The sequence below is a fragment of the Mesocricetus auratus genome, unplaced genomic scaffold (genome assembly GCF_017639785.1).
Source record: "Mesocricetus auratus isolate SY011 unplaced genomic scaffold, BCM_Maur_2.0 Super-Scaffold_100021, whole genome shotgun sequence".
Classification (NCBI taxonomy): domain Eukaryota; kingdom Metazoa; phylum Chordata; class Mammalia; order Rodentia; family Cricetidae; genus Mesocricetus; species Mesocricetus auratus.
The window spans coordinates 26,198,970-26,226,462 of record NW_024429202.1 but is presented as its reverse complement, the minus strand read 5'-3'; the positions used below and the strand labels follow the sequence as shown (position 1 = coordinate 26,226,462).

Below are 27,493 nucleotides of genomic sequence, written 5' to 3'. Positions count from 1 at the left end.
AAATAATCAGGAGAGAGCCGGGTGTTGGTGGCACACCTTTAATCCCAGCACTCAGGAGGCAGAGGCAGGTGGATCTCTGTGAGTTCGAGGCCAGACTGGTCTATAGAGCGAGTTCCATGACAGCCATCAAAGCCACAGAGAAACCCTGTCTCGAAAAACAAAACAAAAAAAAATCAAACAAACAAATAATAATTAAGAAAGACTAGTAAGTAGATCTTAGAAAACACTTCAGCTTGCGCTGATGAAGTTGAAAGTATTGTGATAGCTGTTAATGAAAGGAAAACAGTGTTCACTTACATCACATTAATTAATAGTATCAGGGAGCCCTGAGGCTGGAAGGCAGGCAAGGAAATGTGGCTAAAACACAGGTGAAACAGCCCAGTTGGTTTATTTCCCAAGGGTTTCATTGGTCTCAAGAGTCTACTATAGCTGTATACTGGAGGAGTTTGGGAATTTGAGTTTGGCGGTGGAATTGATTTTTTTTTTTTTAATAAACTGGAACTGTGGTCTTTTTTCTCTTTTAGCCAAGTCACAGGCTAACAAAGTTGGCAGAAAATCTACAACCTGATTAGAAGCAAATGGCTTGCCCAACAAGTTTTCCCAACATGATCTTTAAGGCCTAAGTCTGTCTTTAGCATTTACATAATGATGAGTTAGTCAGGGAAAAGACTTCAGTTGAGTTTAAACAGAAAGTACTGCCAAGATGCTTGCCAGGACCACTGAAAGATAAACATCATTGAGAGGAATTCAGATTTTTTGCAACCTTTTTGCAAAAACCCAAGACTAATTCCAGGAAAATACCAGTCAAAATTGTAAATGTTAACTACCTACATATTGAGATTCTTCAGTTTTGTGGGCTTCAGGCTAACCTGGTAGTTCTGCATTGTGTGCAAGTAAGTATGTTTTAGAACCTCCCCCATTTTGTTACTTTGGCAATGTATTTTATAGATTGAATGTTTTTATGGTTCTTAGTTTGGGGAAAGAATTACTGTTAAAAATTCCAAATAACATGCTGTGAACATAGGTCAGTTGGTAAAGTTCTTGTCCACTGTGCCGCAGAAGACCAGGTCTGTGGTACGTGCTCACAATCTCTCGTCAGGTAAACAGACAGGAGAACCAGACATTTGAGACCATCCTTGGCTATCTAGTGATTTGGAAGATCATGTGGGTTACATGAGACCCTCTTTCAAAAACCTAACAAATGAGAGAATCCAAAAGAAGATGCCTTAAACTGTTTACTACATTTGAAGTGGCAGCATGAAGTCCATTCCTAGAACACACAAGGGCTGTGGAAGTGTGGTGGTGCCTCCTATGATGACAGCGTTCGGTCCACAGTTTATCTATCTCTGCAAAGGAAGGGATATAACCTCCCTCCATTCTCCTCTACACAATGAGTAGCTCAGATGTCATTTCTAGTTAGTTGTCTGGTTTTGTTTTATTTTGCTGAGATGTTTGTATACTGTTTAGGCAACCTTGAACTCATAATCCTCCTGCCTCAGCCTCTCTATAACTAAGATTACAGGTTTACACTATGCACAGCTGAATTTCTTTAAAGCTATGGCTGTAGCTACTATCTGAGAAGGCTGTGACTGTACTGTACTAAGTGTTGTAATTTAAGAAAAGCTGGGCGTGGGAGAAAGCTGCCATGCAACAGGGTTCAAGCTGAGAGGGTTTTTATTAGGAAAAGGGATAATAAAAAGAGGAAAGGGGAGGGGGTGACCAGCCTCCAGGACAGGCGCAGCAATACAGAGGAAAAGGGCAGAGAGTGAGAGAAAGAGAGGGGGGGGGAGAGGAATAGACAGAGAGAAGGGGTGAGAGAAAGGAGGATGGGAGGTGGGCAAGGCCCTTCTAAAAGGGAACAATGAATATGCACAGGTGGTGCTCTTAGTGGCTGCAGCCTAGGGTGAATCCTGTCAGAACCCCAAGGACAGGCCAGTACAGATGCATGGATACTAACACCAAGTACCCTTGAAGTAATTCTGTCCACACTCTCACCTCTGCTGAGCTCCCTGATAAGTTAAGATCATGTTTATTTCTTTCCTCCATCAGAACTTAGCATGGTGTTGAGCATTAAATGATTGCTTGTTGAGTAGACATATTTCTTTGTATATTTTGATGGAAGTGATTCAGCTGTGTTTTTTCTCATGCCATACATAATTCTCAGTGTATATCTCTTATTTCTGAGAATATATACCTAGGACGGGAATTGCTAAGGTTGAACTTGACATATTACTAGAACGTTTTCCAATGTGGTTGTGTCAGTTGTTACTAATTATGTATAATAAGACAGCCTCACTATTGATCATGGAAGTGATTTTTTTTTTTGAGACAGAGTCTCACACTGTAGTCTAGGCAAGCTTGGAATTTATTATGTAATCCAGGCCAATTTTGAGCCTGTGGCAATCCTGCCTCAGTCTCCTGAGTGGGGTGTCTGGTGTGAACCATCACACCTGGGTCACTCAGTCCTTTTAATCTTAGTAAAATACTTGTGTACTGGCATTTTTTATGAGGATTTTCCCCCCACCTTTTTGGGTTAATTTACTTTTTTGATCACTAATAGTGTGTATGATTATTTTGTAGTGTGCTTCCTAGACACACCATCCCTACCTCTCATGAGTAATATTTGCTAACTAGATACCTGATGCCCTTTCAAACATCTTTTTCTATTGGATCAATTTGATACTTAGGGCTAAAGATTTTTTTCTGGGCACTAGTTTTGGTGTGTGGCAGATATTTTCTCCCACTCTGACTTTGATTCACCTTTTTTGACATTCAATGGTGCCATGTGGTCTATCTTGTTTTGTTTGTTGTTTTACTTTTTTTGATCTATTGTATGTATGAATATGTATGTGCACCATACATTAAGACCTTTTCCATAATCTTAGGAATTATCCTCACATCATTAATATACATCCCTTTTTTTGCTGATACAATAAGCTATATATAGTATATCAGTAAATTGTTTTTGTATATTCCTTAAGATAGGGATACATCTCCATTTTCCTGTATAGCCTATTAGTTGATTGACCTCCATTTACTGAAAAGAGCATATTTTCCTAGTTTAGCCTGTGTTGTAATCAGGTACCCATATATGTATAGTTCTATGTCTGAGGCGGCTCAGCTCTTCTTTTACTCTGTATCAGTAATATCAACTCTTAATTACTGTAAGCTTATATCAAAGTTTAGTATCTGTATTTTGCTAAGTGCCATAGCTTTTCTTGTGTTTAACTCACTTCTTTGGGTTCATCTTAGGGTATCTTACTACCCCTGGAGTATAGCTATAACTCAATGCATGGTGAAGGCTTGCTTTTAGTATTCTAAATAGCAGACAACAAACCAGAGCTCCCCTTTCAGGAAAAGTCTTACAGGTGCCACCTGTACCTGTGCATGGAAGTCCAGATGGGGAAAGATGTTGGTGAGAAGTTATTAAAAACTGATGCGTTGACTCCTAATCCCATCCTTCTGGATTTCAGTCTCATTCTCAGTGGGAGCATAGAGAAAGACCTGGAGCTAGTGATACTTGCCTGTTCACTGGTGTATTCGCTGTGTGTATTGCGTGTGTGTACTCATGTGTGCATGTATGGAAGCCAGGGGTTAACACTCCACTTCTGTTTTGTTGGTGGCGGTAGTGGTGGTGTTTTCTCCTTTTTGTTTGGTTGGATTTTCTTGTTTGGTTGGTTGGTTTTTTTTGTTTTGTTTTTGAGACAGGGTATGTCACTGAAGTTGAACTGAGCTTGCTATTTTGGCTGCACTGTCATTCTGTCTCTGCTGTTCCAGTGCTGGGGCTACAAAGCTCGCAGCATCATGCTTAAACTTTATTTGTGTTTTGGGGATCCAAACTCACAGCCTCATGCTTATGTTACAGGAATATTAGCCACTGAATCTTGTCCTATCCATACTATATTCTTGTTCCTGGCATATGGTATGCAAGGCGTGCATGGGCCACCACTGCCCGGCTAGAAAGTAAATTTAACAGCCATTTAATAGTATTACCTTGTTGTTTCTGTCGCCCTCCCTCCTTCCTTTTTCCCCTTGTTTCACCTCCTCCTTTCTTGTGTTTTTGAGAGAGGATCTTAAAACCAGGCGAGCCCTAAACTCAGTGATCTGCCTGTTTTTACCAGCTCTTCCTCCCAGGTGAATGGGTCTCACTGTAGCCAGTGTTGCTGGTCTCACAGAGCTCCACCTGCCTCTGTCTCTCGAGTGCTGGAGTTAAAGGCTTGTGCGGCCACATTTGGATTCTGTTTCCTTAAAGTTACATCAGGCTTGGCAAGTGCCTCCTAAGCACCCCAAACAATCCACTGTTCCATTTCTTAAATGTGTCATCCTGAACCTTTCAGGAAATAAAGACATGATCACTGTGCTACTAAAGTCTGCTGAGTTTCTACATCTCTGAACAGAAACAACTTACATGCCCCTTGGCACACTAAGTGCATGTATAAAGGTGACTTGGGGTCATATCCAGATTCTCTTATTTCAAGATACTCAGATTTTGTCAAGGAACTCCATTGCATTGTATATTCATCCACCCACACCCTGCTTCTTGGAAAGAAATGTGTTAATAAAACTCACCAGCAGAAGCACATGTTGAGTTGCCTGCTCTGTTTTAAAATTCTGTTTTTTAATGCAGATGTGGAGTTAGAAGAAGCTATTAGAAGAAGTCTTGAGGAAATGTAACTAAAGTTATTACCACACAACATCAAGTGGCCTTGAAGAGACTCAGGAAAATGAATTCTTTGTTTTCTAAAGGAGACCAGAAATCTACTAGGATAAATGTATCTAAAAACATGTTTTATTCTTTCCTATGTTCGGAATCTTGTATTTACTTTGTATTTTGTTCTATTGGGTAAAACTGAACGAAAGGAACTGAAAACATACCAATGCAAACACGAATCATATTCTAATAATGGGTGTCACATTTTTCCAGCTAACTTAGAATTCATGCATTTAGGTTAAATGATTGTTTCAAAGGAGAAATGGGTGTAAAGCTCTTGACTGTTGTATGGTTTCCCTGTAGCATTATATCTTTAGTTTATTTGTACTGTAAAAATGTCTCTAGTTTATTTTTTTAGGAATGAAAATGAATATAAATAAAAGGTGCCATGACTCAGTTCTTTCCAGAAATTCTATGTGTTGTGTGACCCCGATGTATAATATACTTTGAGATCATTGCTTATGATTACTAGAAATGGGTAATGGAAATTGATTATGGAAACAGATTAAAGCCAGCAAGGTTCTATGTGCTGTCATGCAGGTGTATGCTTGCTCTAGTTAGAGCTACACATTGCTACAATAAAACCATCTTTAAAACAATTAAAATGAAACCTTTTCTATCCATTTTAGCCTTTTGTATAACTTCAAATATCAAAGTATATACATAGAATTATACTTTTTTAATATTAGTCTTTTATATAATCATGCAAATCTATTTTTAAAAGTTTTCTGGCTGGGTGTTGGTGACCCATGCCTTTAATCACAGCACTCCAGAGGCAGAGGCAGGTGGGGTGGATCTCTGTGAGTTCAAAGCCAGCCTGGTCTACAAAACTACACAGAGAATCCCTGTCTCAAAAAATCAAAATAAAATAAGGTTTTCTGATTTTTTTTGTATATATGCTTGAAGGTCTAGTATACTGAGGAATAATCCTTCGATCTTAAAAAATTCAGTTTCATATTAAGTGTCTTTAGTTATTCATTGAGTTACATCATCTGGTATGACATATTTAGTTTTTAGGTGTTGAAGCTCTATTGTGAGTAAAAACCTTTTATCAGTGGAAGAATAAGAATCTCATATTATCTTGATATATATGCTTCATGTTATTTGGGCAGAAATATCACACACAAATTTTTTTGAATCATAATTTGTCAATAGTAAAAATACTTCTTTTTCTGGGCATAGCAGCACATGCCTTTAGTCCCAGTACTTTTGAGGCCAACCTAGTCTACACAGTGAGTTCCAGGACCACCAGAGCTACATAGTGAGACGCTGTCTTGAAAAACAACAAAACAAACAAATTTCTCTAGCTGGTCACATCAGTGATTCCAACACTCAGAAGTCTGAGGCAGTAGGACCACCCTGTGGTGAGATCTGGCCTCAAAAGACTAAAGCACAAATTTCTAAGTAAGACATTTTTCTTTTTGGTTAAGACAGAAAGATGTGGCTTGAATACTGGCTAGTTTAATATGAAATAGAATTTCTGTGTTTTCAATCCATGCTAGAAATCTTTTTTTTTTAATGTCCCCTTTGAGCTGAGTACGTGTCTTGATCCTTTCCTGGGTTCATAGGGCAGAGCTTCAAAACCAGGTGCTACTATAAAAGCAGTTCTCCTCCTCTCTGCCTACATTCTTCTTGCTTTTGGTTTTTGTTTGTTTTTCAGAATGTTTAACCATTTTCCTTGAAGCTGCCCTGGAGGAGCTAGTGAACACCTAGAACGACCTTCACCTATCACTTCTACTTTGTGAGTGTCAGGATCCTGGGGGTGTGTCACTCTTTTTTGTTCTTTGTCTGCCACCCAGCCCCAAAATAAATCACACATGGAGGCTTGTTATTCTTAGCTATTTATCCTTGAAAGACCCCAATAGGGATACTTTCACGGAAGGGAGACCCGAACCCAAGGAACAACGAGACCACGAGCTTGGATGCAACAGCAAGAGGCTTTATTGGTAACACACGGGTACCCGGGCGTCTCAGTCTCGGGGAACTGAGCGCGCCGAGCTGGGGACTCAGGGGTTCTTTTATAGCAAAAAGCGCAGTACAGAAGCGAGAAGCCTAGTAACAGGACCCTGATTGGGCAATTTAAATGAGTCTAGGGCTCAGAGCGCGGGCAATTGAGGTTTTTCTTGGAACTCAAGTCTTGGCCTTGGCCCTATCTGAGGAACAATTGGTCTCTGTGTTTGCTCAATCCTGCTGAGCTGGCCATCCGGCCACCTGCAGATACCCGACAGCCTGTGTCCTTGGGACTGAGCTCCCTTCTGATAGGCAATGACTATGTAGCTGTGGGGGAACGGAATTCTCCATAAGCCTCAGCTGCCTGTTTAAACTGGGCCAGGGTCTTTCATCCTCTCTGCCTGCCATCCCCGCCTATCCTTGCTCCTGCCTTTCTATTGGCCATTCAGCTCTTTATTAGACCAATCAGGTGTGTTAGACAGGCAGAGTAAAACAGCTTCTCAGACTTAAACAAATGCAGCCTTAGCCCTGCTTAGATATTGTAGCTTGAGAATTTGGTATTTATATTGCAAAATCAACCAGACTGTGCTTTATTTTTCTTTTGTTTTTGTTTTCAAGAAGGTGTCACTATGCAGCTGCTTTGACATTTTATGTTAAAGTGCCCAGCAAGGCTATAAGAGGTAGTCCTCATGTTGATCCCAAACACATTTGCAGAAGCTTGCTAAACAGTAAGAAAAACAACCTTGAAAGTAGCTAAGCAGATCTGGAACAAGAAGAAACATTTCCATTTCTTTGCCAGAAATTCCTCATCCAAGCACAGTGTATACTGAGAGTCTATTAGGGAGCTTTTGTGTTAAGTGTGGCTCAGTGGTTGTCTAGCATGCCCAAGATCAGGGATTCACTCCCAGCAGCTCATACAGCATTCCTGGGCTGTAATAGACAATAGCCAAACCTCTTAGGAAGAGGTAACAATGTTCTTTAATGCTTTAATATCATTACTCACTAAATGATTTTAAAACATTATAAAACTGCTTCATAATTTGAATTTAGACAGGAATCATTAATAATAAAGTTGTAGATTATTATCTCAAGTATATCTAATACTGATAACAATTTTTTTCATTTTATTGTTAATCCCTTTGTTCACAAAATATTGTGGACTAATGACAGCAACTGCTTGACGTACATGAGATGTGACATGGAGAGTGGGCTATATGAATAGTATGGGTAACAAATGAGCAGATAGATAAAACTGCACCTATTGGGGATAATGTAAATACAGAAGGGAGGAGGAGAATGGTGCAGGATTCAGGCTGGGTTGTAGTACTGGGAATCATCAAACTTGGAGCAGCATACATGCTAGGCAAACACTCTCTACCACTTAGCTCTCTCCAGCCCTAGATTTACTTCTTGTTTTGAACCAGCATCTTGCTGTGTAGCCTAGGTTAGCCTCCAATCCAGGTCCTCCTGCCTCAGCCTGGGATTACAGATGAGCACCCATTCCGCCTAGCTCAGGCTTGATATTTGTAACTGTGGTCAGGAAAAATTGCACTGGTAAGTGAACTTAAGGGAAGATTCAAAGAAGGCGAGGGAATTGAACCATGCAAAAAAAAAAAAAAAACATACAAGGTGGCTCCTGACTTGTAGTTTGATTGAGGATTTTGTAAAAATGACACACACTTGAGAAATGCTTCTCTTGTTTACTCTGGTGAGCCACAGGAGGTTCCTGGGAGTTTGGTACAGTCTACTGTGCTTAAATACTGTATTACGAATTCCCAAGAGAGGCAAGATAGATGCTGAGGGAGAGGATGGGGTTCCACAGTCACCCAGGAAAGACTGGCCAGGTGATGGTCGGATTGGAAGAGTCAAGATATATTCTGAAGGTACAATTGGGACTTACTAATGGGTCTAGGATATGAGCGTGAAAGTCCAGAGTCATTCTAGTCTAGAAACCTGAAAATTACCAAACCTGTAACAAAACACCCTGCTGGTTGGAAACCAAAATAAACACAGCCAGGATGTAAACGACAAAGGTTTGCAATCTGTACTGGGCAGGAAGGAAGAACATGGGAGCCATTACCAAAGCAGAGCTCTCCACAAACACTGGGAATTTCATTCTGAGAGTCTACACATAGTCATATGGGAAGCCTGGCCATTCAGAAGCTTGCTCTCTACAGAGTTCACACATCTTCAGACAGGAGCACGTAGTCTAAAAATGCCTCTTTGTGTGCCCGACAAAGTAAAATGGTAACTTTGAAGATGTCTGCTATATTCCATTTGCTGTGATAAAACACGACTAAGGCAATTTATAAAAGAAATCCTTTAAGCCGGGCGGTGGTGGCACATGCCTTTGATCCCAGTACTCAGGAAGCAGAGGCAGGTGGATCTCTGTGAGTTCCTGGTCTACAGAGCAAGTTCCAGGACAGGCTTCAAAGCTACAGAGAAACCCTGCCTCGAAAAACAAAACAAAACATTATTTAATTGGGCTTAGTTAGAGAGAGTCCATGATGGCAGCAAAGACAGGTTCTGAGCACTCATCTCGAACCCAAGCAGGAGGCAGAGAGACACTGGGGATGGCTAGTTTTCTGCAACCTACCCACAGTGACATACTTCCTCCAGCAAGACCACACACAATCAATCGTCCCCAAACAGCCACCAACTGAGGACTAGATGCCAGAGAGCATGAGAGACGAAATCCATCACATCTGCCTTGTTTAGTTGCTAGCCTAGAACAAAGGCAGATGCTGCTGCACCATTAAGCCATGTCTGCAACCCCTTTTATGTTTTTTTGAGACTTTGGGCTCTTGCCAAAGCTACCCAGCCTGGCCTTTTTGAGCTCACTCAGGCCCTAGAGACACAATCCTTTGTCCAGATGAGCTAGCATTAGACTTGAGACATGCTCAAGCTTAGATTTTTCAAGACATTCACAAAACGTACAGATTTCACATTTGTGTCATGAAATGACAATGTTTAATGAAGCCAGATAACCTGCTGTTCCTTAGTATTTAAAATGAATTGGGGAGGGGGCATGGAGGACCCGGAAGCCAGCCGTACCTAAGGGTCTTAACCCTGTTCAGTAATCAAATGGCTTTGAGTTCTGATTAAAGGTTGCAAATCAACTTCAGGTTTTCCATTTTCTGTGCACTGAGAGGGCAAAACACAACTTTAACCAGACTAGGCTTTGCATTTCAGCCCTATGCTGTCTCTTAGTAGTGACCTTTGCGGCTTCTGACACGGGAGCCTATTGAATATTATTCACCGAGGATCTCAGTAAGTTGGGTGTGAAAGTAATAACCTTTCTTTAGAAAGGGAGACAGTATAAATACGCTTGGCTTCTCCTTATTTGGAGCACAGTGTTGCCCAGGCTCTCCCTGTCCTCTTAGGAGCCTGCCTTGTAACCGGGCAGGTCGGGCAAGTAGAGACTGCCCTAAGGCGCACTCAATTGTCTTTTGCTACACAAGGGGATCTTCTCTCCCACGTCACAGGCTGCACGGTTTTGTCTTTGCTGTGAATTGTGGGTGCTGGGACAAACGGCAGAAGCCATCAGCGAGCCGGCAGCCGGGTGGGAGGCTGGCGACGAGCACCGGGACAGGGTCCCCCCACCCGCGTGCTGGCGGCTGCGCCCGCGCCTGCCCTTGTTTGGCCGCTCGGCCTCGGGGGCGGTGCCGTCCGCGTCAGCGGCGCCCGCGGTGACGGCGACGTGCGGCCCGCGCCACTGCTGCCCGCAGACGCCCCGGACCCCCGGAGCTCATGGCCCAGGCGAAGATCAGCGCCAAGGCCCACGAGGGTCGCTTCTGTCGCTCCTCGTCTATGGCAGACCGCTCCAGCCGCCTGCTGGAGAGCCTGGACCAGCTGGAGCTCAGGTGAGGGCGGGCGGGCGTGCGGGCGAGCGTGCAGGCGGGGGCGCCTCGGGTGGGCTCCGCTCCCCGGGAGAGCTAGCACGGCCTGCCCAACTTCCAGAACCTCCCGTGTGGTCCCCGCCGTCTTTAACTTTCACGTTTCCAGTAATGCTCTTTGGAGGGAGGCAGCAGCTTAGTGTGGGACTCTCCCTGCCACCTTCTCATTGTAGTAAGTTTCTTTGCCCCAAACCACTTCATAGTAACACAAACGTTAAGGAAAATTCCAGACTGTCCCTCCCGCGACCGGCGAGAATTAGACCCAGGAGTGGCCGTTGTGGGTGCCAAAGTTGGATGCGTTCCTTCCTCTTCTTGACCACGTGCAGTGTCCTCCGCAGTCGGTCTGTATCTGTTGTGCATTTAGAAGATACTGGTGACACCTTGAAGGTGCCAGCCACAGGCCTGAAAAGGCAAGAGTCACACTCCACCTAAGAGTCTATCATGGGATCAGCGTTGTAGTAAAATTTCTAAATGTTGATTACTAGCAAATGCTGTAAATACTTTGTTGCCTATAGCAATTTGAGACCTTACCTATCTGGTGGTAAAGTCGTCTCCAAAGTTGTGCAAATCTTGATTGTGTGAGGGTTTTGTTCCATGAAAATCTTATCAAGGCACCCTGGGTCTTCTGGAACTGCGAACATTTTGTTCCCTAGTTTTCCCCAGGTTCTGCATAAGCAAGAGAATATGAGCCACAATCTTAGGAGTCTTGTGTGCCTTTATCTCCTTCCATTCGTCCACCAAACAAACACGCGGACGGGTGTTTGCACAGAAAACTACCGCAAGCAGCTTTGTTACAACTGAGGCATTTGTTATTCTTACTCTTAGGAGAAAAGAACAAGTAGAAAGTGAGAATTTTTTCACGATTTCCCGAGTAGCCACAAGAGAAGCCTGAACCAGACAGTCCTGAACCCGGAGTAAGACAAAGGGGCCTCAGCTTTCAAACCCTTCTGAGGAGAGGGAAGCATTCTCTCTCCAAAGCAGATACTGAACTTGGACATCTGCTCAGATTTTTGTCTCCTTGAAAAGGTTCAGGAAATTGTTACTCCTCTTTACGCTGAGTCACTGTCCTGAAACCTGAATTCATGCCTCCCAAGTGCTGGGTGGGGAGGGGGATGGGGTTCCTGAAAGCCTTGGGTTTGAGTGGTGTTGCAGTCTAATGTTTGGTTCATGTAAAAGGAATTCTGCTTATTGCACATATGCGATTAGATTACTACTTTAACTATTGTGCTGAGGGGCAGAGTTTGATTCATGTGTGTTTAAGGCGTGGGGTTCCTTTTTAGAAGCCACCTTGACAGTGCCACTGGGCACTGCACTATTCAAAATTAGACCTTTAGCTGGGTGGCGGTGGCCCACGCCTTTAATCCCAGCACTGGAGAGGTAGAAGCAGGTGGATCTCTGTGAGTTCCAGGCCAGCCTGGTTTACAGAGAGTTCCAGGACTGGCTCCACAGCTACTGAGAAACCCTGTCTCGAAAAGCAAAACAAAGCAAAAATTAGACTTTTAAGTATGGATGATAGAGAAAAGATAGGCTTGTGTGATTCCCTCCACTAGCTTCCTTAGTGTGCAGATGTTAGTGAAGCAGTGGATTTGGTACTGTAAAACGCTGGCTTGTAGCTAGTATGCATTTTCCATTCAGTTGTGTGGATTGTATTGACAGTGGAAGGCACCTTTTCCTCATGAAACTGAAACCACATCAAAGGCTTTAAGTCCTGGAGGATGAACTGACCTCTGGGATGTCTAACACGCTTTAAAATGTTCAGCCCTGTTTTATGAGCTGTTAGCGGATTGCCATTTGTTTCTATTAGTTCATAATATTAACTACACTATCTGACATTTAAAAAAATATTTTCTACTACAGCTCCTCTAAAGAGGTAACCCCGTCCTTTCTGGATATTCGAGGCCAGTTCTATGTGATTCTGTTGTGGCTAGATAGTTTACTTATTACTTTTTAATGTTTATCCTAGTTTATAAATAATACATGTTAGCATCTATCTGCATGCTAGGCCTCGTGCCTCTGTGGGAGTTACCATTATCTGTATTCTACAGATGAGAAATTGAAGCTCAGATACAAGCAATGCCTCCAGTTGCAGTCAAGAGCTGTGGACTTCACATTTGAACAGGGGAAGAAGACAGTCTGCTCAGATCAAACACCATGTGTTCTAGTGTTGAATGTACCATTTTTCAAACTGTCCAGTTGGCATAAGAATTCGCTTTTACTAAAAGAGAAGAAGATCAATTTAGCATTTAATTGATTACATATTGAGCACCCAGCACATGCCAATAATTGAGTAGCTTCTAGAAGCTGTGGGCGATAAAGCAGCTGGGTCTCGGGGGTTGGCAGAGGAGGAATGAATGAATGATAGGTAGGACTGGGAGATCTGCTGTCCGTACACTTCCCAAAACTGATCCCATAGTGAGTACTTTCCAATCCACCCAGGCAGGAAATGACGGTTGCCGCCAGAGCCAGGGAAATGCACTGTCCCCTGCTTTGGTTTCTTACTGCTTAAGGTTCCTGTTAGGATGTCCCAGTGTCCCAGGACTCACAAAGCAAGTCGACACCATATTTAATTGGAGCAATAGTCTGTAATTTAAAAGAACACTTTTCATATACCTTGTAATTTGAAACTTCTATAACCCTGGAGGAGGAGGCTGTTATTATCTCTTTCAGCTGTGAGAGCAGTGGGCCTCGAGGGAGCTTACAACTAAGGATGCTTGTCTAGCATGTTCAGAGCCCTACGCTTAATACCTGGCTTCAGAGAGCCAGCTTGGTGGTGTGTGCCCATAGACCCTGTCCTAGAGACAAGAGGATCAGAAGTTCAAGGTCATCCTGGGCTACACAGTGAGTTCTGGGCCATCGTGGGATACACGAGACCTGTCTGGAGTGAGGGAAAAGAAAAAAAGAAGAAACTGAAGGACTAGGTGTCTTGTCTTAGGCCATCGTACTGACAACAGTGAATGAAGTGTTACGTTTTGGTGACGGAGAGAACCTTGCTTTCCTGACAGTATCAGGGACTGCAGCATACGCCATGGTCTCACTTGGAGCCTCGTCTGTGAGTTTAAGAATTTGTTTTGGAAAAAAGTTCCTTTCACATAAATCCACTGATGCGAACATTTGCCATTTCCCTGTTCATAGAGGCACACTTTTTTTTGTTAGCCAATGAGCTTGTGGACGTGACAGTAGGTCTAGAATAACCACTGTGACTCTCCTGCGGCTGACGTCATACATAGCGTTTGATTCATGCTAAAGTTTTCAGCCGGTGCTGTCAGTCTGGTTTGCTTTGTTCGGTCACAGCCATGTCTCCTTGTCACTGGGTCCTGAGTGAGGACACAGCATGGGTGGTGGCTCCCGGAGTTGTCACTTTTGTGAGCTGCTGTCTGGTGACACCTGTCTGCACCTGCCTTCCTTCTACCAGTTTACCCTTACTGCGGGCTCGTGAGATGCCTGGGGGCCCAAGTGAGGATGCTGCGGTTTTGTGTGCTTGGAAATTCTCCCCACAATGTCTTTGCCAGAGCCCGCTCAGAACGCAGCTTTCCAGAGGTGGCGCCCAGTCAGCGGGGATGTGAGACACTTCCCTTCCCAATTTGGACATGTAGCTGCTCCCTGGATCCCAGTCCCCACAGAAATGCCCCTTGATGACAAGAGAAGAATCATCGCATGAGTTTATCAAGGCTGGCTGTTTATATCTGTCTGTCTGTCTTAGCCACTTAGGAAACCAATAGGAAGGGAGGTAGGCAGTATTTAAGGTTCAATCACTAATCTCAGACTAATGGGAAAGCTGCATAGACAGACTTCTGTGAATTGAATTTAAGTACAGCAGTAAAACAGCGCAGACATAATTTCAGCAAGCTGAGTACTGAGGAATTCTGGCCTAGTGCACAGGAAACCCTGGGTTCCGTCCCCGGTACAGTTAAACCAGGCGTCGTCTGTCTGTAGCACCAGCACTCAGGAGGTAGAAGCCGGAAGGTCACAAGGTCAAATGGACTCCCGAGCCAGCCAGTGCTACATGAGGTCCTGTCTCAGAAGGAAGAGGGTGGGGGCTAGACACATGACCAGTGCTGTCCTGCCTCCCTTTAACGTCAACTTGACACAAAGCTAGAGTCATCCGGGCAGAGAACTCTCAGCTGAGAAAATAAGATCAAGCCATAGTCAAGAAAGCCTTTTTGGGGCAATGGTTCTTAACGTTCCTAATGCTGTGTGACCCTTTAATACAGTTCCTCGTGTTGTGGTGACCCCCAACCAGAAACTTATTATCGTTGCTACTTCATAAGTGTAACTTTGCCACTGTTCTGAATCATAAGGTAATATGTGTTTTCCGATGGTCCTGGGCAACTCCTGTGACAGGGTTGTTTGACACTTCCCCCAAAAAGGGTTGAGAACCACTGGTTTGGGATTTCTTTTTCTTTTTCTTTTGGTTTTTTTGAGACAGGATTTCTCTGTGGCTTTGGAGGCTGTCTTGGAACTAGCTCTTGTAGACCAGGCTGGCCTCAAACTCACAGAGATCCTCCTGCGTCTGCCTCCTGAGTGCTGGGATTAAATACATGCAACACCACCGCCCTGCTTGTTTCCTTTTTTAAATTAGTGATTGGTGTAGAAGAAGCCATCCCATTGTGGGTGGTGCCAGTCTGGGCTGGGGATTCTGAGTTCTGTAAGAGTGACTGAGCAAGCCCTGAGGGAGCCAGCCAGTAGGCAACATTTTTTTTTTTTGTAGCCTCTGTATCAGCTTCTGCCTCCAGGTTCCGCCCTGTTCGAGCACAGGGACTGCATTCAGTGATGCACTGTGATGTGCAAGAGTCAGAAAAATAAACCCTTTCCTCCCCAAGTGCTCTTGCTCATGCTGATCTAACACAGCAATAGACACCCTAAGACAAGTGCCAAGGGAAGTATCCATCTCCTTAAGGGAAAGGAAGAGGGAAGCTGTGAACAGTCCCTGCCCAAGGGAAGGAAAATTATTAAAAAGACCCTAAATATCAGGAAGAGTGTTGTAGGAAGAAAGAACAGAAAATGAAAGGCCCACGATAAATGAATAAATATATGTAGACATGTGTATCGCTCTGGCAATTTCTACTATGCATAAAGAACCTTCAGGGGAAGAAAGAGTCCATCTGTCTGTCCGTCTTCCTCCCCCATCAGTCAATATCATTTAGTCTCTCTCTCTCTCTCTCTCTCTCTCTCTCTCTCTCTCTCTCTCTCTCTCTCTCTCTCTCTCTCTCTCTCTCTCTCTCTCTCTCTCTCAAGGCTTTACAAATAAATCTCAGCACATCCTGGGCCTCAAAGCTACACCCCTGGCTCCAATAGCTTCTTTATACCCAGAGGTGTTCTTCCCCTAGGATGTTTCCTTTTTACCCTGTTTCATTAACCCCACAAACCAAGGGCTGTACCTGATAACTGTAAAAGAACCCCTTTTAGAACAGCACCCATCGCTCAGTCATGTTTAATACAAGCGCAAGTGCTAAAATGTAACCCCGTCGTTCTGAGTCTGCGCCTCATTTCTCTAAACACTGAAGTCATATTTAGAGTTTCTAATTATAAACATTCCGCATCTTGCCAGCTGGGCCTCTTTCACACCCACTGGGCTCTCATTTCTCTAGCGGAGGGCTCTACTCTAATACAGTGGTACTAGAAAAGCCTGTTTTCCTACCAATGCTTCGTCTTGCTTGTTTTCAGCCGGATTTGGGCATATAATTCTTGGCTGCTCTTGCTGGCTCTTTAGAGACGTGCTATAAGCAAAACACCTCGAAGTGCTATTTTGGGGTTTGACAGGTGGGTGACATGTGGAGGGGATGAGAATGGGAGGTCACGGGTTGATGTGTGCTAATAAAAGGCTGGTGAGATTGTTCCCTCTCTGACCACTTCCACTAGTGATCTGGGTTGGGACGCCTGCCTGTGGCCTCATGATCTGGGGTCATCCATCACTGTTTCTCTACAAAAGCTGAAACTGTCGTCCCTGTAACCTGTGAGAAAGAGACCTAGAAAACGTAGATATGTGAGATGTTTTTCTCTTGCTTTTCATGATTCATCAACCTAGTTTTGAATAGCAGGGTTTGCTTCTTCATTAAGTGTGCGTGTATGCGCGTACGTGCATGCGTGAGTGTGAGTGTGTGTGGTGTGTGAGTGTGTGTGTGTATGTGGTGTGTGTGTGGTGTGTGTGTGTGAGTGTGTGGTGTGTGTGTGTGTGTGGTGTGTGTGTGTGAGTGTGTGTGGTGTGTGTGTGTGTGGTGTGTGTATGTGTGTGTGTGGTGTGTGTGTGTGAGTGTGTGTGTGTGGTGTGAGTGTGTGTGTGGTGTGTGTGTGTGGTGTGTGTGTGTGGTGTGTGTGTGTGGTGTGTGTGTGGTGTGTGTGTGTGGTGTGTGTGTGTGTGAGGTGTGTGTGTGTGGTGTGTGTGTGTGTGAGTGTGGTGTGTGTGTGTGGTGTGTGTGTGTGTGGTGTGTGTGTGAGTGTGTGTGTGTGGTGTGTGTGTGTGTGTGAGTGTGTGGTGTGTGTGTGGTGTGTGTGTGAGTGTGTGTGTGGTGTGTGTGTGTGTGTGTGAGTGTGTGGTGTGTGTGTGTGTGTGTGTGTGTGTGTGTGTGTGTGTGTGTGTGTGGTTGGTGGTTGAAGAGTTCTGTGGTATGTATGATCAGGGTTTTACACCAAAATTTTACAGAGGCCTTCCCTTTAAATTTGGGAAAAAGCAAAAACCCCATCACTCCACTGTCTAATACAGTACCAAAAGACATTAATCAGACCTATAAAGAAAAAACAACTGGATGTAAAAGAGACAGAAATTCTTTTTCCCCCAGACAGTATGATCATTAACTCAGAAGAAATGATAAAAGTGACAGGTTGACCATTATTTATTTTTTTTTTGAGACAGGGTTTCTCTGTGTAGCTCTGGAACTCACTGTGTAGACCAGACAGGCTTCAAACTCACAGAAATCTGCTTGCCTCTGTCTCCCGAGTGCTGGGATTAAAGGTGTGTGCCACCACCTCCCAGCTGACCATTAAAATTTAATACAATCAAAGTTTCCATTTGTAAGCTGAGCTTAGAAAGACAGCATGTCACAAGCCAGTAATAATTGACTAGAAATATAATTAAAATGATCTGCAGCAATATCCACAAGGTTTCTGGACACTCAGAAATCCGTAAGCCTACTATGAAGAATATAATTAACTAGAAATATAATTAAAATGATCTGCAGCAATGTCCACAAGGTTTCTAGGATACTCAGAAATCCATAATCCTACTATGAAGAATATTTCAAAGCTAATAAAGAATATATAAGGGGCTAGAGAAATGTCTCAGCAATTAAGAGCACTGGTTGCTCTTCCAGAGGACCCAGGTTCAATTCCCAGCACCCACATGGCTGCTGACAATTGTCTGTAACTCAATTTCCAGGGAATCTGACACCCTCAGACCAATGTACATAAAATTAAATAATTTAAAAAAGAATACATAAAATTGAAGTAAACAAAGAGATGTAAATTAAGCCACACTGTCAAAAGGATGCCAAATCCCCCCATTTTTTAAAGAACTCAAACGTATACAGAGGAATAAAGGTATACAAATATCTACATTACCATTACCTTTATAGAATATTTTGGAGGAGGCTGTTGTACCCGTTATTGCACGGTATGAAGCCCCTGATGCTGTAAAGAGTGTGGGTGAGGGCAGCCAGCATACCAACGGGGAGAGGTCTCAAAGGTACATTTCCTGCAGGTAACATGGGACTTAGTGTAAGGAAAGAAGGAAAATGGCCGTTGGGTTATTGCCTAACACCAGAGTGTATTCTAGTGAACTAAAGAAACAAATACCAGGGACGTAAAAGTATACATAGAATGTGGGAAAATATGACCAGGATGTGAGAGACGCACTTAAAACTTCAAGAGGATAAACCACAAGGCAAAGCCACAAGAAATTAATCATATCAAAATGATCTCCTATCACTCAGGAGTCAGATGTAACGAGCATTCTTTCCGCCAGCCTGGTCCCAGAGCTGCATCAGTCCCAGATGAACACGCGGGATGCTATATTAATTATGAAGCTGTTGGCTGTTTGCTATGGTTTCTTGTTGGCTCGCACTGACTTAATTATTAAGCCATAACTGCCAGTCTGAGTATTTCCACGTGGTCTTCTCTTACCAGAGAAAGGGCCCAGGCCTCTTACTCCTCTGGCATCCTACACAGTGACTGACTGTGCCTCCGTTTCCCAGAATTCTCCACCTCTCCTAGTCCCACCTATCTTGCTTCCCTATTTGCCAACATCAATCAATAAGACAAACATACATACAGAAGCCGGGTGGTGGTGGTGCAGGCCTTTAATCCCAGCACTCGGAAAGCAGAGGCAGGCAGATCTCTGTGAGTTCGAGGCCATCCTGGTCTACAAAGCGAGTTCCAGGAAAGCCTCCAAAACAATACAGAGAAACCCTGCCTCGAAAAACCAAAAAAAAAAAACAAAACAAAACAAAACCATATATACAGAAGACCATTACCCATCAGTCAGGAACAGGAAAGCCAGTTGGATTACATTGTAAAATCCTGTCTCAAAAAAAAAATATAATAAAATGAGTGGCTGGAGAGATGGCTCAGTGGCTAAGAGCCCTGGGTAGAGGGCTCAGGGTTGGTTCCCAGCACCCACCATAACCATTTGTAACTCCAGCAGTTCCAGGGGCCTCGAAGCTCTCCTGTCCTCTGCTGGTACCAGGCACATATATAATACACTTACATGCGTGCAGCTAAAATACTCAGGCACATAGACCGACAACAAACATGCAGGGGATCCCACTGCTTGAGTCTGAAACAGCACAGAGCACCCTGGGTACCAGAGTTAGCATACATTTATCTTGAAGGATGGGGAGGTATCATCTGTTCTGTGAGGGCCACCCTGAACAAAGCTCACAGGAAAACGGTTTCCATGTCGGCGGTCAATAAGGAGTTAATGTCTTGAGCATGTAGATCCCATCCAAGTCACCGAAGTGAACATGGGTGACCATTCACGGTCAGAGTGAAGAGAACACAGGCACACAGAGCAGCACTATGGATATGCAGGAACCAGAAGGTTCTGGAGAGGAAGGTGAAAAAGAAGCAGATACAAGTTTAAAATGCAAATATACAAACACAGACTTTCAAAGAACGTGGCCTCTGAGGTTGCCCTGGGCAAGGAAACAGAAACTCAAGCAAGCAGAGGAGCCAGAGGGAGTGCTCGTTCTTGCTGCCCCACCGGAGTCAGTAGGATTGCTGCAAGTTTAGGCCCACCTTTGGAACCCTGTCTCAGAAAACAAGACAAAAACACCCTTTAGAAAAAAAAATTAAGTAATGCTCTCCCCTCCTGCCCTTTTCCCTGAGACAGAGTTTCTTTGTGTAGCTCTGGCTGTTCTGGAACTTCCTCTGTGGACGTGGCTGGCCCCAAACTCAGAGATCCACCTGCTTCTGCCTCCCGGGTGCTGGGATTAAAGGCATGCACCACTATGCCCAGGGATGCATTTTTGCAGTAATGCGTTTTTGCCAAGCTTTCTTACTGTCCTGTAAACTTGAGCTGACTTAGATGGCAGCTGAGGGACATTACTGGGAAAGACACTGTCGCCGTAACAACTGCTTTGTTTTGCCAATTCACACAGGGTCGAAGCTTTGAGAGACGCAGCGACTGCTGTTGAACAAGAGAAAGAAATCCTCCTGGAGATGATCCACAGCATCCAGAACAGCCAGGACATGAGGCAGATTAGTGACGGTGAGAGCTGTTCCCCGCAGGGAGTCCATGATGGTTGTGAGTCAGCGCTTGCCTGCCTTTGGGCGGGTTCAGCATTAGCAGCAGCTGGAGAACAGCTGCAGCCCTCAGTGTGCTGGTGGTGGCCATTGTTTCTGGGAGCTCCCCACCCCCACACTAGCCTATGGGCGGGCAAGAAGTATGGCATGCAGCTGCCTCAGGGCCACAGCACTTCACAAGGTCCTGGGCTGCAGGGAAGTAAAAGCAGAGGTAGCCGGGCGTTGGTGGCACACGCCTTTAATCCCAGCACTCGGGAGGCGGAGGCAGGCGGATCTCTGCGAGTTCGAGGCCAGCCTGGTCTACAGAGTAAAAGCAGGGGAACAAAGTGGAGTTGGAGACTTGGAGAGATGGTCTGGGGTGTGATGGGTGGAGGAGCTGGTATAAAATGCACTGCTGTGCTCATCTGAGGAGCATGGCAGCCTAGGGAGGAATGGGTCACTGAGTGGGCTGGAGAGCTGAGGAATCAGCCCTTGAACTCCAGACCCAAAGTGCTGCCCATCCACCATGGGTCTTGCCTAGTCCTCCGCCATTGTGACAAAGGATCAGTGGATTGGGGAATTCGGGAACTGGAAAAGGAAGGAGTTGTTGACGGCTTTGGGTAAACCTTGAAATGTTACCAGAGCCCGTGGCCACCACAGTTTCCTGTCACTAGCCAAGACTTGCACCAGGGCCAGCTTGAGCTATGTCTGTAAGGGAGAAGGCCAGGGCTGGCTTGGGAGCCCACTGATTGTCACTGCCACATCTTGGCCGAAAGTGTGCCGTGTGTTCCGACAGACGTGTGCATCCTATATGCACCACTGAGTCCCCACTCTGCCCCACCTCGAGCCCTAGCCATCCTCCTGGCTAAATCTGCTTGCTTTGGATTTATTTTATTTCCACCACAGCTATGGTGCCTCTGCCAAACGTGTGGACTTGGGAATGATAGCTGGTCTTTACTGTGTAGACTTCCAGGGAAAGGCATTCTGTGACCTAGCTCTGTCATCCAACATGTCTTCAGTTAATCCCACATGCTGCAGTAGTTTTGGCTTTTACCTTTAAAAATTCACAGCAGAGTTTACACTTTGCTGATGTGGTAAGTTTTTGTCTCCTACTGACTGATGTTTCGTGTTTAGGAGAAAGAGAAGAATTAAACCTGACTGCAAACCGCCTGATGGGCCGAACCCTTACCGTTGAGGTCTCAGTGGAAACGATCCGAAATCCCCAGCAGGAGGAATCCTTGAAGCACGCCACAAAGATTATAGACGAGGTGGTCAGTAAGTTCCTGGATGACGTGGGAACTGCCAAGAACCACCTAATGTCTCTCTACAGTGCGTGTTCGTCTGAGGTGCCGCCTGGGCCAGTGGACCAGAAATTTCAATCGATAGTGATCGGTTGTGCTCTTGAAGATCAGAAGAAAATCAAGAGACGGCTGGAGACACTGCTGAGGAACATTGACAACTCTGACAAGGCCATCAAACTACTAGAGCACTCTAAAGGAACCGGTCCCAAAGCTCTGCAGAACACAGACGGCAAATTTAATTAGTCTTCAAACCCACGGGCCCTTACAAACACTGTTTAAAACAAAAAAAGAAAAGAAAAACCACTATTTTAAATAACAATTTCTTTATGTTGGGAATAACCACTTATACCTCATACTGATAACTGTTTCAGGTGAGGATGTGTCCCAGTGTCAACAGATACACAGCACTTAAAACTAGAAGTATTTCAGTCGCCTCCTTAGAAGTTTTGGACAGCATTCTGTCTTGAACCTGACTCCAGTACTGTATGTTTAACCTCTGAAGATGCACACGTCGTGTGTGGGAAAATAAATAGAGGGCAAATGCAGCACTGCTCTTTCCTTGACTTCAGTAGGTGCACCCAGCCCCTGGATCAGTGTAGTCACCCCAGTGTGAGCAGCACCCAGCCCCTGGAGCAGTGCAGTCACCCCAGTGTCAACAGCACCCAGCCCTGAAGCAGTGTAGTCACCCCAGTGTGAGCAGCACCCAGCCCCTGGAGCAGTGCAGTCACCCCAGTGTGAGCAGCACCCAGCCCCTGGAGCAGTGCAGTCACCCCAGTGTGAGCAGCACCCAGCCCCCGCAGCAGTGCAGTCACCCCAGTGTCAACAGCACCCAGCCCTGGAGCAGTGTAGTCACCCCAGTGTGAGCAGCACCCAGCCCCCGCAGCAGTGCAGTCACCCCAGTGTCAACAGCACCCAGCCCCCACAGCAGTGCAGTCACCCCAGTGTCATGTAGTCACCCCAGTGTGAGCAGCACCCAGCCCCTGAAGCAGTGTAGTCACCCCAGTGTGAGCAGCACCCAGCCCCCGCAGCAGTGTAGTCACCCCAGTGTGAGCAGCACCCAGCCCCCGCAGCAGTGTAGTCACCCCACTGTGAGCAGCACCCAGCCCCTGGAGCAGTGCAGTCACCCCAGTGTCAACAGCACCCAGCCCCTGGATCAGTGCAGTCACCCCAGTGTGAGCAGCACCCAGCCCCTGGGACAGTGAACTCTACCACAGTGAACAGAGCACCCAGTCTCTGGAGCAGTGTGTTCACACCAGTGTGAATGGAGCACCCAGCACCTGGAACAGGGTACTCATACCACACGGGGTACCCAGAACGGTGGGCCTAGAAGGATAAAAGGAAACACATCAGAACCTCACCCTGCATGTTCTCAGTTTTTGGGCCATCTGTTTTATGCATCTCATGACATGTGTTTTTATGTGTGTGGAAGCATGACATGAAACGTGAGGAAACCACCTTCATTTTCCCATGGTGAAGTCTGTATCCACCGGGCCGCAGCAGCCTCTCTTCAGCATGGGTGTGCATGGGCTGCCCTGAAGTCACCGTGTATGCAGTGGGAGCCTGGGATAATGACCCAGTAGTCACTTCTCTGTGGACATGTGGGTGGTTTCAACTTGTTGCTATAACTACAGCATAGTTATGTCCTTAAAGCTTTTTTTCTGTACTTGGTCTTCTTTGTATACAATTCCATTAATGGGTTCATTGGGCCAAGATATATGTACATTTTCATGGCCTAAAAACATACTTCTAAATTTTTATAAGTTTTATCAGTTTGTACTGCCTTCAGTAATTAAAAGAATCCATTTCACTGAACTCTAGCGCCGGGCTTTGCTTCTCTCCCATTAGATACAAAGCCCCTTTCTTAATCAGCACCTTGTTTGCCCAAGAGGCTGACCAGCCGGTCATCTTTCTGTGACTAAGAAAGCAGCAATGGAGCACGTTCTAACTAAAGTAAACAGTGCTGGTGACGCACAGACCCCTCAGCATAGCTACTCAGAAGTAAATCACCTCCAACAGTTTTTATTAGGACGGAGACATGTTCCAAATGCAAAACAAAGATCTATATGGATTGTAATCTCTCTGCACAGACATTACTGAGCTGAACCTTCTATGCCTTCTATGCTGAAATGCTAAGCCAGTCTCTGTGGAAAGAGGCCCCAGCCGAGGCAAAGCATCTGCCTGCAGACTTATGTCTGCCACCAGGCTCGCTGTCACGATAGTTTCTGTCACCTGGTTCTTTACCAGCTTCTTTTTTGTTTGTTTGAGACACGGTTTCTGTGGGTAGCCCTGGCTGTCCTGGAACTCTCTGTAGACCAGGCTGGCCTCAAACTCACAGAGATCTGCCTGCCTCTGCCTCCCAAGTGCTAGGACTAAAGGCGTGCGCCACCAACGCCCGGCTCAGCTTCTTAAACTTAAGAAGTACACAAATTTCCCTTAGGCTCTCAAATGTCAGCCCTTTTCCTTTCTCCCCTGGGAAAACACGCCCACCTCCCCCAGGTCACTCACTCTACACTCATCCAGAACTTCTGTCACTAACTCTGGCTATCTCCTTGACCTTTGGACTCTTTGCGTTATTTCCTTCTCATTCTCTATAGGTTTTGCGTGTATCTGTGCATGCACTCGTGTCCACAGAGACAGAAGAGGGTTGATATGTCCTGGAGTTACAGGAAGTTGAGTTGCCGGAGATAATTGCAAAGTACTGAACTCTGGCCTCTCCAAGAGCAGCAAGTGTTCTTAACCATAGCCCTTGCTCTGATTGTTCCCAGTGGAATTTTTGGGATGGTCACTGGTTGCTTCTCATAGAATTGACTGTGCTCCACCCCTCCCTGCCTCTTGGGGTTGCTAATCTGTGTCTCCGGCTCTTGGAAGCTCCGGGGAGTGGGCCTGCTAAATACACTCTTTGCTCTGTCTCAAGTGCATGTGACACACATTTTAGGACAGCCTCTCTGCTATCTGGTAGTTCTGCTTCCCAGGACTCATCTCTCCACTAGCCCTTTAAAGCCGTTGTCTGCCTTTCCTTCCCTCTAAGGGCAGGCTGTAGTGTGGCAGCTAGCAGGACCTACAGAGGAGCTTGCAGCAACCTACTCACATTCCTCAACTAAGGGCAGAGTGAAAATTCTGTCCAGTTAAAAATTACTGAGTACAGCAGGGTGGTGGCGCACACCTTTAATCCTAGTACTCGGGAGGCAGAGACAGGGGATCTATGTGACTTTGAGGCCAGCCTGGTCTACAGAGTGAGTTCTAGGACAGGCTCCAAAGTCACAAAGAAACCCTGTCTCGGAAAAAAAAAAGTTACTAAGTGCACCACTGACATGTGAGTGATTTATGGACCCTTCCTTGAAAAGTGTTCCTGAGGCTCTGAGAGCATGGGAAGATGAATAGTCTTGATGACAAGTGTGAAACATGGCTCCCCAGCTGCATGCTCCGGGGACACTAGTTTTTAACGATGATAAGTGAGGGGGTTTGGGTTGGAGGATCTGGGGTCTTCCTAGGGAGTGGCTCTTCTGGACAAGGAGAGGCTGTGGTGCTCAAAGCGCTGTATAGAAGTGCTGTCCTTCCTGCAGGGTCAAAATGGGGAGCTCGGTGCCTTCCAGAGCTTGAACCCCAGCCACCCAGCCCCAGGAGGCTGTCAGCTGTCGTGGCAGAGCTGATCCAAAAGCAGCTGCAGGGAGAAGTGGAGAAACTGCACTGTGGAGGGGGCACTTGAGCAAACCCGGGGCAGGGAGGCTGAGGTCTGAGGCACAGCCATCAGAACATAAGGGAACCGGCCTTGCTCGGTGGATCCAGCATGGTCTTTAAGCTTCTGTGCCCCGTGCTTGTCAAACAGGAGCTGGGGGAGGCTCAGGCCACAGTGGGAGAGAAGGCTAGACTGTATCACAGCGGAAACTAAGTGCTACAGATGCCAGCTTCAGGACCTTGAGTGGCGGAGTGACAGAGGGAAACCTTGGCTCAGCTGCAGCCAGGAGATCAGCAGGCTCAGGCAGCAAAGGCAGGGGCCCCGGGAAGGCCTACCCCGTGGTAGAGGGAGGGGAGAGGATAGGGCGGCTCCAGGGTCTACACTAGAGTAGCTAATAAAATATAAACACCCCTCCCGACGCACACGCAGTATTGTGTACAGGGACATGAAGTATAGGATGGAGCTCAGTCCAGTACCTCACCAGAGTGCTCAGACATCGCCCTAAAGAGGTGATCGAGTCATGGGTATGGTGGTGAAGACTTTTCATCTCAGCCCTTGAGATGCAGACAGGCAGATGTCTTCCAAGTTCAAGGTCAGCCTAGTCTGGTCTATAGGGTGAGTTCCAGGTCAGCCAAGGCTACACATAGTGAGTCCTGTCTTTAAAAAAGAAAGACAAAAGTGATCCCACTCCATTTTACTTATTATTCTCATTATGTGTCTGGGTGCTTTACCTCAATGTAGGCCTGTGTCTTTGGAGAGCACTGGATCCCCCTAGAACTGACTTTGAAGACAGTTGTGTGCCGCTATGTGAGTGGGGGGGATCGAACCTGGGTCCTCTGCAATGAACCACCTATCTCTCCAGCCCGAGGTCCACTTTGAAATTGGAAAATAGGAAAGAATTTGCCAGTCACTGGAAGCAACAGAGTAACTAAAAAGCTCAGAAAAATCTGAATACCAAATATTTGCCATTTTCAAATGGCCAGTCCCGACAAGCTACTGTATCTGAAGTTCATCTACTTGATGATGCTGTCTTGAAAGCTGGACAATACAAGTTATCCAAGGACACAAAAGAAAGTAAAAACGGCTGCAAATTTGGAGGAGGCAGCAACAGGGACATGGATGAGTTTAAACTTAGCCGTTCTCTATTTGTGTATGTTTACCCATACAAGGAAATTAGGTGAAATGGACACACCCGGGACAGTTCTACAAAAGAACGGTGAGCTGGCAATCCCACCTTTTGACCAGCAGAGGGCGGGGCGGCTGCATCATTTATGGTTCAGATTCTGCACTCCTGTCTATAAAAATCAGGGTAAAGGTGATGGGTGAGGAAGTGTAAAAGAGAGTGGCTGAGGGGGTTGTCCCACACAATGAGCTAAACTACAGTTATTTTACACCCGAAGTAATGGTGTTTGGGGCCAAACGCCTCAAAAAACGAAAGTAACTTTCTTTAAAAGACTAGTAGTATCTGGGCAGTGGTGGTGCGCGCCTTTAATCCCAGCACTGGGAGGCAAAAGCAGGTGGATCTCTGTGAGTTTGAGGCCAGCCTGGTTTACAGAGTGAGTTCGAGGATGGCTCCAAAGCTATCCAGAGTAAACCTGTCTCAAAACAAAACAAAACAACAACTACACACACACAAACAAACAAAAAAAACCTAGTAGTAGCCAGAAGGTGGTGGCACACAGTTTTTAATCCCAGCACTGGGGAGACAGACAGGTGGATCTCTGAGTTTGAGGTCAGCCTGGTCTACAGAGCGAGTTCCAGGACAGTCATGGCTACACAGAGAAACCCCATCTCAAACCCTTCCTCCTCTCTCACACCACACACACACAGACACAAACACACACACGACTAGCTGTAATTAGATTACAGAAGAAAGTAAACTTCTAGAGAAAAAACATTTAGAGCACGATGCTATTAAGTTACATTAAAAATTGGTACCCAAGCCGGGCAGTGGTGGCACAAGCCTCTAATCCCGGCACTCGGGAGGCAGAGGCAGGCAGATCTCTGTGAGTTCGAGGCCGGGCTGGACCGACAGCCTCCAAAACAATACAGAGAAACCCTGTCTCGTAAAAAGAAAAGAAAACAAAACAAACAAAAAATGGAACCCAGACTATGAGCACTAGTGACAAAGTGTGAACTATTTTTACGTTATTTTGATAGTTAAAGAAGCCACGCCTGCCTGTTTGTTCATTCACTTGTTTATTATAAGCGGTCTCATACCTCGCCGGACAGCCAAAGACGGCCT

General features: G+C 45.6%; 2 protein-coding genes and 1 pseudogene across 3 annotated transcripts in view; all 3 read left to right on the top strand.

Moving 5' to 3' along the window:
• Znf451 (zinc finger protein 451) overlaps positions 1–20,256 on the top strand; it is a 72,378-nt gene extending 52,122 nt beyond the window's left edge. Inside the window, exons 15-16 of one of the 2 annotated variants that reach the window (XM_040729623.1) lie at positions 6,372–6,452; positions 20,148–20,256. In XM_040729623.1, the coding sequence (XP_040585557.1) occupies positions 6,372–6,424 (53 nt within the window). In that variant the 3' untranslated portion in view covers positions 6,425–6,452; positions 20,148–20,256. Of the gene's footprint in view, positions 1–4,627; positions 5,108–6,371; positions 6,453–20,147 lie in introns of those variants that run through there. The other variant, XM_005075418.4, reaches the window with a different exon arrangement.
• On the top strand, positions 10,322–23,384 carry Bag2 (BAG cochaperone 2). The gene is made up of 3 exons (XM_005075421.4): positions 10,322–10,524; positions 20,148–20,257; positions 21,406–23,384. The coding sequence occupies exons 1-3, from the start codon at positions 10,412–10,414 to the stop codon at positions 21,813–21,815; spliced, it is 633 nt and encodes a 210-aa protein (XP_005075478.1). The 5' UTR covers positions 10,322–10,411; the 3' UTR covers positions 21,816–23,384.
• Positions 23,385–25,017: 1,633 nt separating this feature from the next.
• On the top strand, positions 25,018–25,593 carry LOC101828727 (annotated as a pseudogene).
• Positions 25,594–27,493: the final 1,900 nt, after the last annotated feature.